General features: G+C 42.7%; 1 gene segment (V, D, J or C); it reads right to left on the reverse strand.

The window, feature by feature from the left end:
• Positions 1–3,509: 3,509 nt before the first annotated feature.
• On the reverse strand, positions 3,510–4,275 carry LOC134615220 (Ig kappa chain V-III region PC 4050-like). The segment is given in 2 exon segments: positions 3,510–3,904; positions 4,187–4,275. Coding segments are annotated over 2 exon segments (444 nt in total).
• Between the last annotated feature and the right edge of the window lie 13,515 nt (positions 4,276–17,790).

Raw genomic sequence — 17,790 nt, forward strand, 5'->3', positions numbered from 1 at the left:
GGATGTAACTAAAAAAACTCCATTTGTTTAAAAATACATAGGGATTAACCCCTTAAGATCGCAGGGCGTTCTATGCCGTCCTTATTTAGATGGCTCTAAACGCCGCAGGGCGGCATAGAACGCCCTGCAATCTTTTGTACTTACTCGGTCGCCGGCGATCCCACGCCGGCGATTGCGGTATGGGGAAACATAGAAACATAGAAACATAGAATGTGACGGCAGATAAGAACCATTCAACCCATCTAGTCTGCCCAATTTTCTAAATACTTTCATTAGTCTCTGGCCTTATCTTATAGTTAGGATAGCCTTATGCCTATCCCACGCATGCTTAAACTCCTTTACTGTGTTAACCTCTACCACTTCAGCTGGAAGGCTATTCCATTCATCCACTACCCACTCAGTAAAGTAATACTTCCTGATATTATTTTTAAACCTTTGCCCCTCTAATTTAAGACTATGTCCTCTTGTTGTGGTAGTTTTTCTTCTTTTAAATATAGTCTCCTCCTTTACTGTGTTGATTCCCTTTATGTATTTAAATGTTTCTATCATATCCCCCCTGTCTCGTCTTTCCTCCAAGCTATACATGTTAAGATCCTTTAACCTTTCCTGGTAAGTTTTATCCTGCAATCCATGAACCAGTTTAGTAGCCCTTCTCTGAACTCTCTCTAAGGTATCAATATCCTTCTGAAGATATGGTCTCCAGTACTGAGTCACTCCAAGTGAGGTCTCACCAGTGTTCTGTACAATGGCATGAGCACTTCCCTCTTTCTACTGCTAATACCTCTCCCTATACAACCAAGCATTCTGCTAGCATTTCCTGCTGCTCTATTACATTGTCTGCCTACCTTTAAGTCATCAGAAATAATCACCCCTAAATCCCTTTCCTCAGATGTTGAGGTTAGGACTCTATCAAAATTCTGTACTCTGCCCTTGGGTTTTTACGTCCAAGATGCATTATCTTGCACTTATCCACATTAAATGTCAGTTGCCACAACTCTGACCATTTTTCTAGTTTACCTAAATCGTTTTCCATTTGGCTTATCCCTCCTGGAACATCAACCCTGTTACATATCTTAGTATCATCAGCAAAAAGACATACCTTACCATCAAGACCTTCTGCAATATCACTAATAAAAATATTAAAGAGAATGAGTCCAAGTACAGATCCCTGAGGTACCCCACTGGTGACAAGCCCAAGCTTTGAATATACTCCATTGACTACAACCCTCTGTTGCCTGTCACTCAGCCACTGCCTCACCCATTCAACAATATTGGAATCCAAACTTAAAGATTGCAGTTTATTGATAAGCCTTCTATGTGCAACAGTGTCAAAAGGAACTTACCTGGGAACCCAGGGAGTCCCCCTCCGTCCTCTTTGGCCCCCCTGGGCCATGTGATTGCGAGGTCCAAGGCATTATCCTTTTGAATACATACACAGATCGTCATACAGAGAAATACAGACTGTATGTCTCTGTATGACGGTCTGTGTATGTACACAGGATGGCTAAAAGATAGATCCCCATCTGTCATGCAACTTCAACAATGCTTTGAAAGCTGGGGCTCTACCGATTCCCCATGCTTGCAGGATTGTATTTAGCACAGAGCAGTATTTGTGTGTTTGACTGTAAGCATGTGTTTGTATAGAGTATGTTTGTGTGAATGTAGGGGTGAGTTTGTATGTAGTGTTTGCGTTTGAATGCAAGCATGCATTTACGTGTAGTGTTGATTTTTGAATGCAGGTGTGTGTTTATATATAATTTTGGTGTCTGATACAAAGGTGTGCTTGTATGTAGTGTTGACATTTGAATGCAGGGGTGTGTTTGTATGTAGTGTTGAAGTTTGCATGCAGGTGTTTATTTGTGTGTAGTGTTGGTGTTTGAATGTTGAGATGTATGCACATATACACATACACTGCTACACATGCACACACTGTGATACACATACACAAAGATACACACACTGACACACATGCAGATACACATATACACAAACTGATACACATTCAGATAGACAGACACACATATACAGATACACACAAACACTGACAGACATATAGATAAACACACACTGACATACAGACACACTGACAGACATACAGATACACACATACACAATGATAGACATACAGGTACACACAGACACACTGACAGGCATACACAAACACACACACAGACACACTGACAGACATACACACACACAAAGACACACTAACAGACAGACATACACACACACACACTGAAAGACATAGATACACACAGACACACTAACAGACAGACAAACACACACACAGACACACTGACATACACACACACACAAAGACACACTAACAGACAGACATACACACACACACACAGACACACTGACAGACATATAGATACACTCAGACACACTGACAGACAGACAGATACACACAGACACTGACAGACATACACACACGGACACTGACAGACAGAAACACACACAGACACACTGACAGTCATACAGGCACACTGACACCCACACCCACTGACAGACATACATACACACACACACACACAGATGCTGATCAAAATATACACTTTTCTAGCCATACACAGGAGGGTGGCTTACCTGAGTGCTGCCTGAGGTAGTTGGGAGTTGGAGCTAGTCCTGCCCAGCCCCCCTCCTCTCTGCCTTCTGTTCTCTGCAGTCTTCTTGGGAGGAAGTCCTCCCATGCTAATTAGAAGGGGGCCGGCGGTAGCTCCGCCGCTGCTGGGCACCAGCCGCGCTGTGTGCTACAGAGGGAGCAGGGATATGACGTGTCACATCCCTGCCCCCTCCACACAGTCCGCGGCACTGCAGGTTGGTGCTCGGCCACGCTACCAGAAGTGACCGGCAGGAGAGGGGAGCTGTGCGCTTCCCTCTTGCCGGTCACCTGGACATTTGCGCCCCGGGCCGGTGCGCCCTAAGGCAGCCGCCTGTGCCGCCTTATGGACGCGCCGGCCCTGCATATAGCGCAAATGCCAGGTTTTGTTTACATTTTGTTTTGATCACAACTTGTACATTTGGCTGCGGTCTTAAGGGGTTAAGGAGAGAGCGCAGGTAACTTGCTTTTCTTTTGTTTCTTGTTATATACTTTGTTATATAAACACACTTATATTTGATAAAAACCAGATGTTTACAAATACCAAAATCTTGGACAATTAACAAGAACATTTCGCAATCAGTATGGTCTTCTCGTAAATGAAATTAGAAAAATTATTTTGGGAATTATAATAAATTAACCCTTAAATGAACAGCTAGGATATATAGTAAAATAGATATTCGTCGTATCCTACAACTGAGATTTTATGTAATGATTGTTCTGTATTCTACATGTGATAAATGTTATAAATGCTTTCATTTAAAAAAAAAAAAATCCTTTACATGTTTAGCACTTAAAGCATAAATTACATTTCTATTACAGCAATAAACTACATCATTATAGTTAAAGGTCTATGCAGTGTAAATAGTAAGCCATAAAACACAAGAGTATGGAAAGAAATATTTAATTACAGAACAGAACAGAGGCTAGTGCCTGATATTAGACTAAGCTTAGTGAAAGAGGAAGGTTTTGTACGGCTCTGTATCACTGTGAGAGGGTCGCTGCGACCCTGCTGACAGTAATAATCTGCTGCATCTTCTGCTAACACTTCACGGATTGTTAAAGTGAAACTCTTTCCAGACCGACTGCCACTGAACCGGGCTGGGATCCAAGTAGGTCTACTGATTGCATCATAGATAAGAAGCTTTGGAGGTTGTCCTGGTTTCTGTTGGTACCAGTGAAGGTAGCTGTTGCCGCGACTAGTTAAACTACTACTAGATGTACATGTCATGGTGACAGTTTCTCCTGGTGACACAGTAACTGACTCTGGAGTCTGAGTCATCACAATCTGTCCATAGGATCCTGAGGATAAGAATAAAATAATTCATCTTAAAATCCTTTATTATTATTATTATATGTTTAGTTTTGACAGCAAGATATCAAACAGAACATAACACAATCCCCAGAGATAAACAAACTATATATTCAGTAATCCAGTCTATAAACTGTCCATTAAAATATGTAACATTTATGGTAAGTGTATCATGTATTCCCATTCACACATGGATCTGTTCATAGTAAAATATAAATAATAAAATTGTATTAATTACTTCTTATCAGTTTATACCAGACTCTATCTCTCACCATGAATCCAGATGATGAATACAGTCAGCAAACAGCTGTGTGAAATCATCCTGATCCCTGCTCACTGGGCTGATACAGATCACTGAACCACTGACTGCAGAATGGGCCATTTATACCATCACAGAGCAGAAGGAAATACCATCATGTGGCAGGATTTACATGGGTGATATAAGGAAATCAGCTTCTTTCAGACAGAATACAATATATTAACAACACACATAGCAATACAATGTGCAGTAACAAACAATATACAGTGAGCTTGTTTCATATAAACTATTTTTCTGAACCCATCATTTATTTTTCATTTTCCAGTTATTAGCTTGAAACAAAATCTGTGCGTGTTAAGAATCTGTTACTTGGTCTATTACTTTCATTATAACCCATGAGTTTTGGCAGATTCTCTCTTATATCTTTGTTTATATCAGTTTCCCCTTTAAGTCAATTGTTTGATTGGAGATGAATCCACATACTAAGGATCTCCAGTAATTCATGGTCCTCAATGGACACCAATATTGAATCACTGGTAACAGAAACGTGTAAGATTTTAGGAAGATGTTTCCATTTCCTGTATTCTTAAAGTGGCACTGTCACTGTGGAGTCTATATAGATTTTTCAAAAATATCCCCTAAGGTGACATACCATTTGTAGGGCAGAGGCTGGGGAAGAAAAGGAGATATACTTCCCTGGCGCTCTAATATTTCTAACATTATTTATGCCCCCTAATCTCATTTATATGCAGCAGCATTAACAGATAAAATGAGTAAAACAATAAAAAAAATGTCAGTTCTATAATTTTCATTGACTTCCTCAGAAATAGTTTATTTTATTTCTTGCAGCTTATATTTAATATTCCACTACCTGGTCTTTTACTTCCTCATGCTTAAAGGATCTGCTGCTAATGTCTTGGTGCCAGATACAACGGGGCACATTCAGAGGTCTTTTGGAGTTAATGCCTTCATGCATCAGAGCTGTTTTGGCACATGAGGAGGACTTACATGAATTTAGGCAGGTGGTATTAATGTTGGGGCTGATAACTGTATAGGTGGTGCAGTAGATTGCTTACTTAGATTATCAACAAATGTCAATCCGAGTTTGGATTCCAAAATTGCTGAATCGGTTAGGCAGTGGCTGAGTGACAGGCAACAGAGGTTTGTAGTCAGTGAAGTATACTCAAAGCAATGTCTTGTCACCAGCAGAGTACCTCAGGGATCTGTATTTGTACTCATTCTCTTCAATAGTTTTATTAGTGATATCGCTGAAGGTTTTGATGATAGGGTATGTATTTTTGCTGATGGTACAAAGATTTGCAACAGAGTATAGAATATTTGATACCGTCCTAACCTCAACATCTCAGGAAAGGGATTTAAGGGTAATCATTTCAGATTCTTAAAAAGTAGGCAGACAATGAAATAGAGCAGCAGGAAATGCTAGAAGAATGCTTGGTTGTATAGGGAAAGGTATTAGCAGTAGAAAGAGGTAAGTGCTCATGCCATTGCACAGAGCTCTGTTTTGACCTCACTTGCTGTATTGTACACAGTACTGGAGACAATATCTCCAGAAGGATATTGATACTTTGGAGAATGTTAAGAGAAGGGCCTTTCGAGAAGGACATCGAAACTTTGGAGAGAGTTCAGAGAAGGGCAACAAAACTTGTTCATGGCTTTGCAGGTTAAAATTTAACAGGAGAGGTTAAAGGATCTTAAAATGTATAGCTTGGAGGAAAGACGATATTATATACAGGGATATAATAGAACCATTTAGATACATAAAGGGAATCAACACAGTAAAGCAGGAACATATATTTAAAAGAAGAAAAACTACCACAACAAGAGGATATAGTCTTAACTTAGAGGCGCACAGGATTAAAAATAATATCAGAAAGTATTACTTTCCTGAGAGGGTAGTAGATGCATGGATTAGCCTTCCAGCAGAAGTGGTAGAGATTAACACATTGAGGGAGCTTAAGCATGCATGGGATTTGGCATTAAGCTATCAAAGATATAAGATAAGACCAGTGACTAATGAAAGTATTTAGAAAATTGGGCAGACTAGATGGGCTGAATGGTTCTTATCTGCCATCACATTCTATGTTTCTAAGTTTATAGGAGTAAAATCACATTTGATTCTGTTTATGCAGTACTAGCCAGATGTGAACTTACTTTACAAGTTTTTACCTCACACTCTGTTGACTCCTGCACAGTTTAGATGGTTATGAACAGGGAAGGATTTAAGAGTAGAGATGAGCAAATCCGAACTGTAAATTTCGGGTTCATACCGAACATTACGATTTTTTTAACCCGAACCTGGACATTTCAGTAACAGTTCAGGTTCGAGTTCGGTGTCGGAGATTTAATGGCACGTTTTGAAAAGCTGCAGGGCAACCAATCAACAAGCATTTGACTCGCGTCCCTTAGGAGCCATCACAGCCATGCCTACTAATGGCATGGCTGTGTTTGGACAGTGCAGCAATGGACTTCTATTGCAGCCGCTTAGTAGATAACTCCCTAATTCCCATGGTATTAGGGAGCTATCTACCAAAAGACTGAAAGACCTGAATTGGTCTTTCAGCCAAATTTACTAATACGAAGTAAAAATGACTATACCGCGAGTAGGGGCATGTCTATTAAACAGTGAGCAGCCTGTGGGGTCCCCCTCCCGAGCCCCCACTCGTGATGTGCGAGTGGGGGCTTTTAATCTAAAGGGGGGACCTATTGCCCCCCCGGCCCCCACCGCTGAGCGGCGGGTGGGGGCCCTAAATACCAATAAGGGGGGGACCTATTGTCCTCCCCCCTGGTCCCCACCCCTGAGCGGTGGATGGGGGCCCTAAATACCAATTGTGGGGGACCTAATGTCCTCCCCCCTGGACCTAATGCCCCCCTGAGCGGCGGGTGGGGGCCCTAAATAAAAAATTAACCCCCCCAAAGAAATAACCCCTACCTACCCCCCTCAACATAAAAAAACCTTTTTTTCTTCTAAAATATTATTTTTTCAGCCCCCCAAAAAGACCAAATAAAAATCCATAATAACCGACACACTTAAAAAAAAAAAAATTAAAAAAAATCCATCTTCACCCATGGAGGGCTCCGCGCAGACTGAGCTCTGCAGGGCGGGGGAAGGCTTATAGAGCCCTGCCCTGCCCTACAATTAGGCTCCGAGCACTCTGATTGGTGGGTTTAAGCCAGCCAATCAGAGTGCTCTGACAGGTAAATGAAGGGACTGAAAGGTAAGTCTCTACATTTACCTGTCATAGCACTCTGATTGGTTTCTTGAAATCCACCAATCAGAGTGCTCTGTGTCATTTTATACAGCGTGAGAAAGTTCTTTTGAATTTTCCCACGCTGTGTAATTTGACTCATAACATTCTGATTGGTGGATTAAATAACCAATCAGAGTGTTATAAGTCAAATTACACAGGGTGGGAATATTCCAAAGAACTTTCCAACGCTGTGTAAAATGACACAGAGCACTCTGATTGGTGGATTTCAAGAAACCAATCAGAGTGCTATGATAGGTAAATGTAGAGATGGATTTCACGCCTGAGCGGCGGATGGGGGCCAGGGGGAGGACAATAGGTCCCCCCATTGGTATTTAGGGCCCCCATCCACTGTTTAGGGGTGGGGGCCAGGGGGGAAGACATTAGGTCCCCCCCAATTGGTATTTAGGGCCCCCACACACCGCTCAGAGGTGGGGGCCAGGGGGGAGGACATGAGTTCCCCCTTCTCTTATTCTAATTTAGGGCCCCCACCCACCGCTCAGGGGTGGGGGCCAGGGGGGAGGACATTAGGTCCCCCCAATTTTATTTTGGGCCCCCACCCACTGCTCACGGGTGGGGGCCAGGGGGGAGGACATTAGGTTCCCCCCCCCCCAATTTTTATTTAGGGCCCACACCCACTGCTCATGGGTGGGGGCCAGGGGTGGAGGACTTTAGGACCCCCCTTATTCGAATTTAGGGCCCCCACCCACCGCTCAAGGATGGGGGCCGGGTAGGGGCCGGGGGGGACAATAGGTCCCAACCCCTTATTTTACTTTAGGTCCCCCACCCGCCATTCAGGGGTGGGGGCTCAGGAGGGGGAACCTTTTTTTTTTTTAAACAGTGAGCAACCATAGGCTGCTCACTGTTTAATAGACATGCCCCTAATCTTTACTTAGTATTAGTAAATTAGGCTGAAAGACCAATTCAGGTCTTTCAGCCTTTTAGTAGATAGCTCTCTAATACCGTGGGAATTAGGGAGTTATCTACTTATTCATTCCTGTCATTACATTGACTGGCTAAGTAACTTACATTTTATATGAATGTGTGTTACTTGATTGTTGTAAGTGTTGCAAATGCTTACAGCTGAATCCTGGCTATGTTTGTATACTTTTTATTTAAACTTGTATTCAGTGTAACATTCTTCTTCTTCCACTGGGTAAGTATATTAGTACTTAGGCAATACATTTTACTTCCTTTTGCAGCCCTCTAACCCTTTCCAGGACTTTATTAGAGCCATTTTAGTGCCCAGAAGTTTGGGTCCCCGTTGACTTCAATGGGGTTCGGGTTCGGGGTCAAGTTCGCGTCAAGTTCGAGTCCAAACTCAAACTTTTAGCCGAAGTTTGGCCGAACCCGGCGAACCCGAACATCCAGGTATCCGCTCATCTCTATTTAAGAGATTTTAAATTAAACAGAATGTACAATGTACTATGTTTAAATACTAGATGCCTTTTTATACAAAGGTGTTTAGGAAGTCAGTGCAAGTTACACATAGGGAGGTGTGACTAGAGCTGTATAAGTGAGCAGTAAGACTGCAGGGGCATGGCTTGTACACAAAAACTGCTTCACTAAGTTAAAATTGTTTTGGCACATATAGTGCTTCTGTAATATAATGGAAAATTGTTTCATACTTACCGTAATTTTCTTTTCCTGATCATTCATGGCAGCATTTACTCATGGGTTAACTAATCCCCTCACAGCAGAAAGGACTCAATCGGCAGCAACATATGAGTATATTTAGGATGTGTCCTATGTAGGTGCTGATGATCCCACCTAATAGATACGGCTGAACCATAGTGTTTGACATGAGGTAGGGACAACGTATATGATGAAGGATACAGGTTCCCCAGGAGGATGTTCTAGTGAAAGCCGTACCGTATAGTAAGGTATGATTAGTTTATCGATATCATTTAGTGTGGTGGGGTAGTACGCAACCCCTGTAAGTGGATGTTATGCAAATGAAAAGCCCAATGAAGAAATGAAATAGTAACATAGTATGTTGTCCATTGAGGGCCTTTTGCAAGGACTATGTATATGAGGCCGAGAAGGGACCCAATGTAAGTTCCTGAGGTGCAGGGTGGCCACGTGAGGCTGTGATAAAAGTAATGCAGGGGGTGATTGGTAGATCAGATATAGGTTGTAGAGTTTATTGAGAAGTAGCGATTACAGGAGCTATGATAGTAATTAGACAGTAGAGAAATAATACCAATAAAAATAAGCATCTAGCTTGTGAAATGGTTAACAAAAAGAACGTAAGAAATACACGTTAAAAGTTATACAATACATACTTACTGAGCCAGTTGAACGGAGGGTATAAAACAGAATTTATGACAGGGATGAGGTTTAGACCACTAGAATGCAATAGTGCTGAATTGATTTGAGGCTGTGATGGCCGTACGCTAAACGTGGGAGGAAACAGAATTTATAAGACATACGCTTATAAAACGTCTACCTTGTGAAAAGTGAACGTAATGTTTTTATTTTATTTTTGATACATAATACATACGTTTTATAAGGCATACTTGTGGAATACTTAGGAGGATGATTAACACTTATGCATACATAATTGGTATAGCACAATAGCGTTGAAAGCAACTGCAAATGCTAGAATAAAATAGAGTAACATGCATTAATGTGAGGCTAATGATGGTTGAATCGAATGACAGTACCATGTGATAGAGGCCCTGTAGGGCTTGTTAAGAAACACTTGTAAATATAATCCCAATTGAAAAAAAAAAAAAATAATTAAAAAAATGCATGTTTTCATTTGGGGTATATCTACTAAGCAGTTTTTTTGTTGTTTTTTGGAGGGGGGGTGGGGGGGTGGCAGTGGTGTGTCCCCAAGTGGCGGACCCGGTTCGTGGCATGTCTTGATTGAAGTGCGACTATAACATTTTTAGGTGAGGGCCATGTATATGGCCGTATAACCATATAACAGACATAATTATGACAGACATCATTTTAAAGTACGATTGACTAATCCCGTGCCGAGACCAGAAAGAGCTTAAAACAGTGTAAGTATTGACAGACAGTGAAATAAGACAGAGTATTAACAGGCTGTACCATAAATGCTGAACACAGTCAGTAGCAACACTTAGCCACATAATTACTAAACAGTGTAGCCCCATGAGTGCCTGAATACCAAGAGGGCAACCATGAAAAATACATATAGGTACTGAGGCATGGTGAAAATAAGTAACAAAAGTTGCAAATATGAAAATGGAATATGGCATATAATTTATTATACAAAAGAACGTAGGGTGACTAACTGAATTGCATATTATAAAAGATATGTTCGAATACAGTAAGCAGAATGCATGAACCAAATTGAGGTATCACTGTGATGCTGTGATTGAAATAAGCCGTATTTGTGTTAGTAGTAAAAATTGCCATATCAGAATGAGGAAGGAATATGGACTGAAATGCTAATGCCACCCTAGTTAGTTGAAAGCCAAATGTGGGCTGACTACATGTGGAATGTCAATGATAGCGTGGCCCAATGCAAACAAACTTACAGTTTTGATGAAAAACACGTGAACAACAACAGGATGTGGCAATGCCCCATGAGCTTTGAGGGAGGGCTGTTTTTTGTTTTATACGAGGTAAAATGAATACTTGTGTGGGCCACACTAGGCCAAGACCAGCTTGTTTGTAGTTCATGCAGTTTGTGTTTATGACCTTTGAACCGGAAGAAGATGGTTTTGTACTGACAGAGGAAGTCTCTGCCCAGAGGAAGGGGAGGACTGCAAATTTATAGGCTGGACAAACCCCTCCAACAGCTGAGGCCCTCATAGCAACTCACATATCGAGCATATAGTTGAAACATATACTGAGGCTGAGTCCTCATAGCAACACATACATAGAGCATATAGTGGACACATATACTGAGGCCATATTCACATAGTAACTCGTGCATAGAGTATATAGTGGACACATCTACTGAGGCTGTGTTCTCATAGTAACTAATGCATAGAGCATGTAGTGGATACATAAACTGAGGCTGTGTCCTCATAGTAACTCATACATAGAGCATATAGTGGACACATATACTGAGGTTGTGTCCTCATAGTAACTCATGCAGCCTTTAGTGGACACATATACTGAGGCTGTGTCCTTATAGTAACACATGCATAGAGCATGTACTGAGGTTGAGTGTTCAGACCAACTCAAACATAGAGCATATAGTGAATATTATTATTATGTTATTATTTATTATTTATTTAGCACCATCAAAACAGACATGTAGTTGTAACCAGACAAGTTGGACACACAGGAACAGAGGGGCTGAGGGCCCTGCTCAATGAGCTTACATGCTGGAGGGAGTGGGGTAAAGTGACACAAAAAGGTAAGGATAGTATTAGACTAGTGACAGTTGCAAGAGAGGAATCAGTCAGGAGCTATTAACAGTTTAATTGATACGCTTTTATGAAGATGTGGGTTTTTTAATGATTTTTTGAAGGAGTGGAGACTGGGTGAGCATCTAACGGAGGAGGGAAGCGAGTTCCACAGGAACGGTGCAGCCCTCGAGAAGTCTTGACGATGAGCATCTGAGGTGGGAGTACGGACAGAAGATAGACGTAAGTCTTCAGCAGAGCGAAAAGGCCTAGATGGTACATACTTGTGTATTAGGGAGGATAGATAGGTGGGAGCAGCATTATGTAGAGACTTGAAGGCAAGAACCAGAATTTTAAATTGAGCCCTATATCTTGCAGGAAACCAATGTAGGGACTGACAGAAGGGTGAGGCGTGGGAGGTGCGGGCGGACAGAAAGATGAGCCTCGCCATCGCATTCATTATGGACTGTAACGGTGCAAGTTGGGAGCATGTAAGACCACTGAGAAGTAGATTACAGTAGTCAAGACGAGAAAGGACAGTGGAATGGACCAGCACCTTAGTGGCATCTAACGTTAAGTAGGGTCAGATGCGCGCAATGTGTTTGAGATGGAAATGACAGGATTTGGCGATAGACTAAACATGAGGTTTAAAGGAGAGGTCGGAGTCAAAGAGAACACCTAGGCAGCGAGCCTGCATGGTGGAGCTGATGGTAGCACCATTGACTTGGAGGGAGACAGACAAAGGAGTAACAACACTTGAGGGAGGAAAGACCAGAATTTCAGTTTTGGTCAAGTTTAGTTTAACCCCTTAAAGGACCAAACTTCTGGAATAAAAGGGATTAAGGAAGTGGGCAGCCATCCAGTTAGAAATAGCAGAGAGGTAGTCAGAGACACTAGTCAAGAGGGACAAGGAGAGATCAGGAGAAGACAGGTAGATTTGCGTGTCATCTCCATAGAAATTATATTGGAAGCCAAAGGAGCTGATGAGTTTACCAAGGGAGGCAGTATAGACGGAGAACAGTAGAGGACCAAGGACTGAATCTTGGGGGACACGAACAGAGAGCAGTTGGGGAGAAGAAGCAGAGCCAGAGAAAGAAACAGTGAAAGAGCGCTGGGAGAGGTAGGAGGAGCACCAGGAGAGAGCAATATCTTGTAGACCGATATTGCGGAAGTTGAGAAGAAGCTGTTGATGATCATATACTGAGATACATGTATACAGTATATGGATTCATATACTGAGGCTGTGTTCTCATAGTAACTCATGCATAGAGCACATAGTGGACACATATACTGAGGCTGAGTGTTCAGACTAAGTCATACATAGAATGTGTACACATTTACTCACACTGGGATTATGTCCCTCATAACAGTTCATATACAGAAATAATATCAGTAACACATACTGAGGCTATGTGATAACCTATAATAGGTCTTCACACCAGTTCATTCAGATGATACCTTGGGCTCATATGCTGTTTTAGATAAGCAGGGAAATCCAAACAATATATTAACTTCCACTCTGAAAAAGCCTGCTCATGTGCTACAAAGCACATATAACAGCAATCATATCCTCGTGCCTTGCTAGGAACAAGTGTCTGCATGGACTATGCATAAGGTTTTAAAACTCATGATATATAAATATGTGTAATTCAACTATTCAGTTAGGGAAGCTTTCTCTTACCGTGTGTCTTCACTGTCTTCAGGACTGGAATGTTCAGGCAGACTTTACACAGCCAGAATATCATTATCAGCACTCTTTTGTAACATGCATCCTCGCATTATGTGCTTTCTTTTGTAATATGCATAATTTCATTATCTGCACTCTTTTGGAACATGCATCCTCTTTTTTTTTTTTTTAATTCTTTATTTTTGTTTGTGCATAAGAGTAACAGGCGATTATGTACTGCCACAATAGCTGGTACCATCGATTTCGCAAACACTCTGAATAAAATGGCATTAATGACATAGCACTTTTTTTTTGTTGAAAAAAATAAAAGACAAAACAGTTATACCTAGAAGATATTATTGAACGCCTATAAAGTGGAGTGATAGCAGTATTTAAGTCACCGGTAAGTTGCGCCCATTAGTCACTGTTAGGTTAACGGTCATGCTAGGACCTTGCTGTACAGGTCGTGGCTACATTGTCTCAGTTTCGCGTCTGAGTTTGCAGTGACATTGTTTTTCGCGTATATGATGAACATGTTTCTATGAATGCCACACCCGTGTATATCAGCTTACTTAACAACGGTCACTAATAAGGTTGGCAACTGTGTGCAATGCCTAGTTTGATAATGACGGTGCGTCTGTCAATCGTGGTGATCTGAGCTTGTGCTCTGTGTGGGTGATGTTGTGTTCCTCGTGCGTGGTGCCCGCTTAGTGTAGCCCCCTTTGCCGGTTAACTATATGCATATGTAGTAAAACAGTGCATCTGTGGACCAGCGTGTGTGGGGGGGGGGGGGGATAAACATGTAAAACAGAGAAGTGTGGGCCAACTGAGGTCCCGCTTTGTGTGGCCTCTCACTTTGTGTCCGTATCACATGGCAATTGCATACATGGTCGCTAAAGTAAGTGAAAATTCAACCCCCTAGCTGTCTGCGGAGTCAGGGCAGAGAGGGGTTAGTGCCAGCTAGGTGAGTGGGTCCCCATATGTGTGCAGCCAACATTACTTGCAGCAAAGAGTTAAACTGAACCATTAAAATAAAATTTTTAGTCGAAACATGAAAATAAAATATAGCAGTCTCAGAACTGTGCAGTTTAAGTTCATCGCAAATGATGGAGCAGGTTGTCCCCTGGAGCTGGGTGGCTATCTGCGTTGCCGGTGGCGCCTCCAGCAGGTGATGATTGTCGGATTCTGGTTTCATAGTGTCTGGGGTCTTAGGTGGTTGTAGCTGTACTGGTTGCGCTGCCTCTCTCCCGTGGGATGAAGGGGATGATCTTCGCCGGATCCCAGCTCCTTGTTGCTGCTGTTTGCCCCGGTAGGTCAGCTGCCCATAGGTCCCCTGGTGGTAGGCCCAATGTGCGGAGCAGGGCAGGCGCTCCTTGGAGATCTGAGATGGTGTGGACCGTATCATTGTGTACTACCTGCAATATATGATGAGGTTGCCATCGGTATTTAATTTGGTGAGCCCTGAGCTGTGTGGTGAGCGGCTGTAGGGACCTGCGCCATTGTAGGGTGTCCCCTGATAGGTCCATGTAAAAGGATAAGTCCATGTTTTCGAATCTGTATATGGCTTCCCCCTTTAGGGTTGTGAGGATTGCCATTTGTCTTCTAAAGTCTTGAATCGCACCACCAGGTCTCTGGGGGCTTCGGCCGGCGCTCTCCGGGGTTTAGGGGACCGGAAGGCCGCTTCAATGTTGTTGTGTTTGGCCTGTTTAGTTGGTAGTAAGGCACCCACAAGCCTTCTCAGGAAGTGCGGTATCTCCTCCGTGGGGTCATCTTCCGCCACACCGCGGATCTTTATATTGTTGCGGCGGCGGTAATCCTCTATTGCCGCGAAGCGGTGCTCCGTTTTGGCTTGATGTATTTTAAGCATTTTTATCTCTTGTCTGAGCTCCGTGAGTTCCTGCGTGTGTCGTGTGGAAATTGTTTCCGTCGCTTCAATGCGGCCCACTAGGCCCGTGAGATCTACTCTCAGTTGGGCAATTTCTGCCTGCAACGTCTTCTGCAAGTCCCCCAGCATGGTTTTTAGCAGTGCCACCATCACCGGCCCCTTGTCATCCGGGTTCGTACGCGGCTGAGGAGGTTTCCCAGTTGGTGGGCTGTCGGCTCTCTCCTCCGGGCAAAAATCCTCTGAGGAGTCTGAGTAGCCGTCACTTTCAGCGGCCATTTTGGGTCCGTACGCGCCCTGGGACCGGCGGAATAGCTCGCCTATAGTGGTCCTGGCTTTAGGTTTGTCCGACTTCTGCTTCTTTGTCTTCCTTCCCATCTTGGTCAGGGACCTTTGGGTCGGTTGATTTGGGGTCTGGGTCCCCGATAAAGGGCCAATATTCCTGTTTTCTTATGGAGCGCATCCAGCATGCGACCGCTCTGTTCTCTCGCTCCTTTTGATTGCATTATTGCATCACTGCATTTATAAACTTACCTAAATGTTCACCACACAAACATCTTAAATGTGACCTATTTATTAGAAGAAAGGCTAATGTAAGCAACTGGGAGTAATTGAAAGAACGGAAACCCAGGTACCTATGCTAGTTTTTATTTTAAATGACTAGTGCACTCACCTGAGGAGGGAAAACATACTAAACAGCCATAGAGACAGATGAACAGCTGCAGGCCGAAATTTGAGTGGTAAATAGGGATTTGAACAACTGACAGCCTAAACTCTTGAAACTGTAGGCTTCCATCTGTACCCCATATGCCATTCGTCATCACCAGTGGGGGAAGGTTTAAAACAAACCCCGGGCATGGAATACATAGAAGAGGCATACCCAGGTAGTCACCATATGGAAGTGATGTTGGCTGGGTCTTCAGGGCAAAGAGGCATAGTGTTAGCTGGGCCTCATGTATGCAGTAGACCACATTCTTCCCCTGAGGGAGAGAGTTGGGATCTCTATGATGTGCCCAGACTGGCACATCATAGAGATGTGCTGTTGCTGGATCTTCGGGTATAAGAGGCTGAACCCTGGCATGAATGCAGTGGACCATTTTCATCCCTTACGGGAGAAATCGGGTGTCCATCCCCTGGTCACTAAAGGGGCTACCCAGGCTGGAGAACTCATAGAGATGTGCTGTTGCTGGGTCTTCAGGGCTTGGAGGCTGAACCCTGGCAGGTCCAGAAAAATATTGACCCGGTGAGCATAAAAAAAATAATTCTAGGCCTGGTTAAGCAGACTCCTTCCAAACTGCTGTGAAGGACAGGAAAAAAGACTGTCCAACTTCAGAGTTCTATTTCCTGTCCTTTCTGCTGTGAGGGGAGGAGCTAACTAATGAGTAAATGCTGCCATGATTGATTAGGAAATAATATGTATGGTATGTATATATTTTGCGGTAAACTTATATGTGTGCATAGACAAGTGATTTGTTTTCACAATTTGTCATATGCTAGCAGACTACAGAGTTTTGCTATGCCCTGGCAAATCTTATCCAGAGCCCATCCTCTTTACTGCTAGTAATTTGTGGAGTGGTCTTCATTGATATGGTTCTCTTCAGGACTTAGCGGGGGTCTGCAAGGTACTGTATATCTACATTTTTATTTTAGGTTGTACTCACAGCAATATAGTGAACTGTATGTTCATTATGAGTTACTAAATCAAATAATACAATTTTCCATTTTGGTAAACAAGCTGGGATATCTTGTTGGAGCCTCACAAAATAAGATCACGAGGAATGTACTTCAGCACATGAGAGTATTATTTACCCACTATGTTTACCTTAGATTCTTAGCAAAACAATGAACTGCATCATCCTCCTAAATGAAAACATCCAACAGTAAACTTTCTCATTAAACAAATGAATATTTCACATGATAAGCCCTTGGCAGAGGTTTGTTGATAGATGGTGCTTATTTCTCATCAATGTTTTGATATAACATTTTGAGTACGTTATTTAGTCTGCTTTATTCCAGAACCATTAAGCACCCCAATAAACAATACCCAGATGGATTCCAGTTCTTTGGAATATCATGTTGATGAATTTGAATCAGAACCGTATCTTAATAAATATTTTTCTATGGAAATTGAAAAACTGAAATTGAAAAACAACGTTGAAATTATGGTCTCATAAATATTATGACAAATATGTGATTTTATTACTAATTAACCTCCCTAGCGGTATTCCCGAGCGTGACTCGGGGTTAATTTTCGCTGCCAGAAGCGGTAACCCCGAGTCACGCTCGGGGTAGATAAGATGTACTTACCTCCGCCACGATCCGCTTCGGGAGGACTGCCTCACAGCCCAGGCAGCCCTCCCACGGCAAATCAGGCCCCCGGGGGCCATGTGATCGCTCTCAAAGAGCGATCACATGGCCCTCTATAGCTGGCTGTGGATCTGCCAGCAGGGGGACTGTTTGAAATATCAGACA

Source organism: Pelobates fuscus, chromosome 6 (assembly GCF_036172605.1).
Source record: "Pelobates fuscus isolate aPelFus1 chromosome 6, aPelFus1.pri, whole genome shotgun sequence".
Classification (NCBI taxonomy): domain Eukaryota; kingdom Metazoa; phylum Chordata; class Amphibia; order Anura; family Pelobatidae; genus Pelobates; species Pelobates fuscus.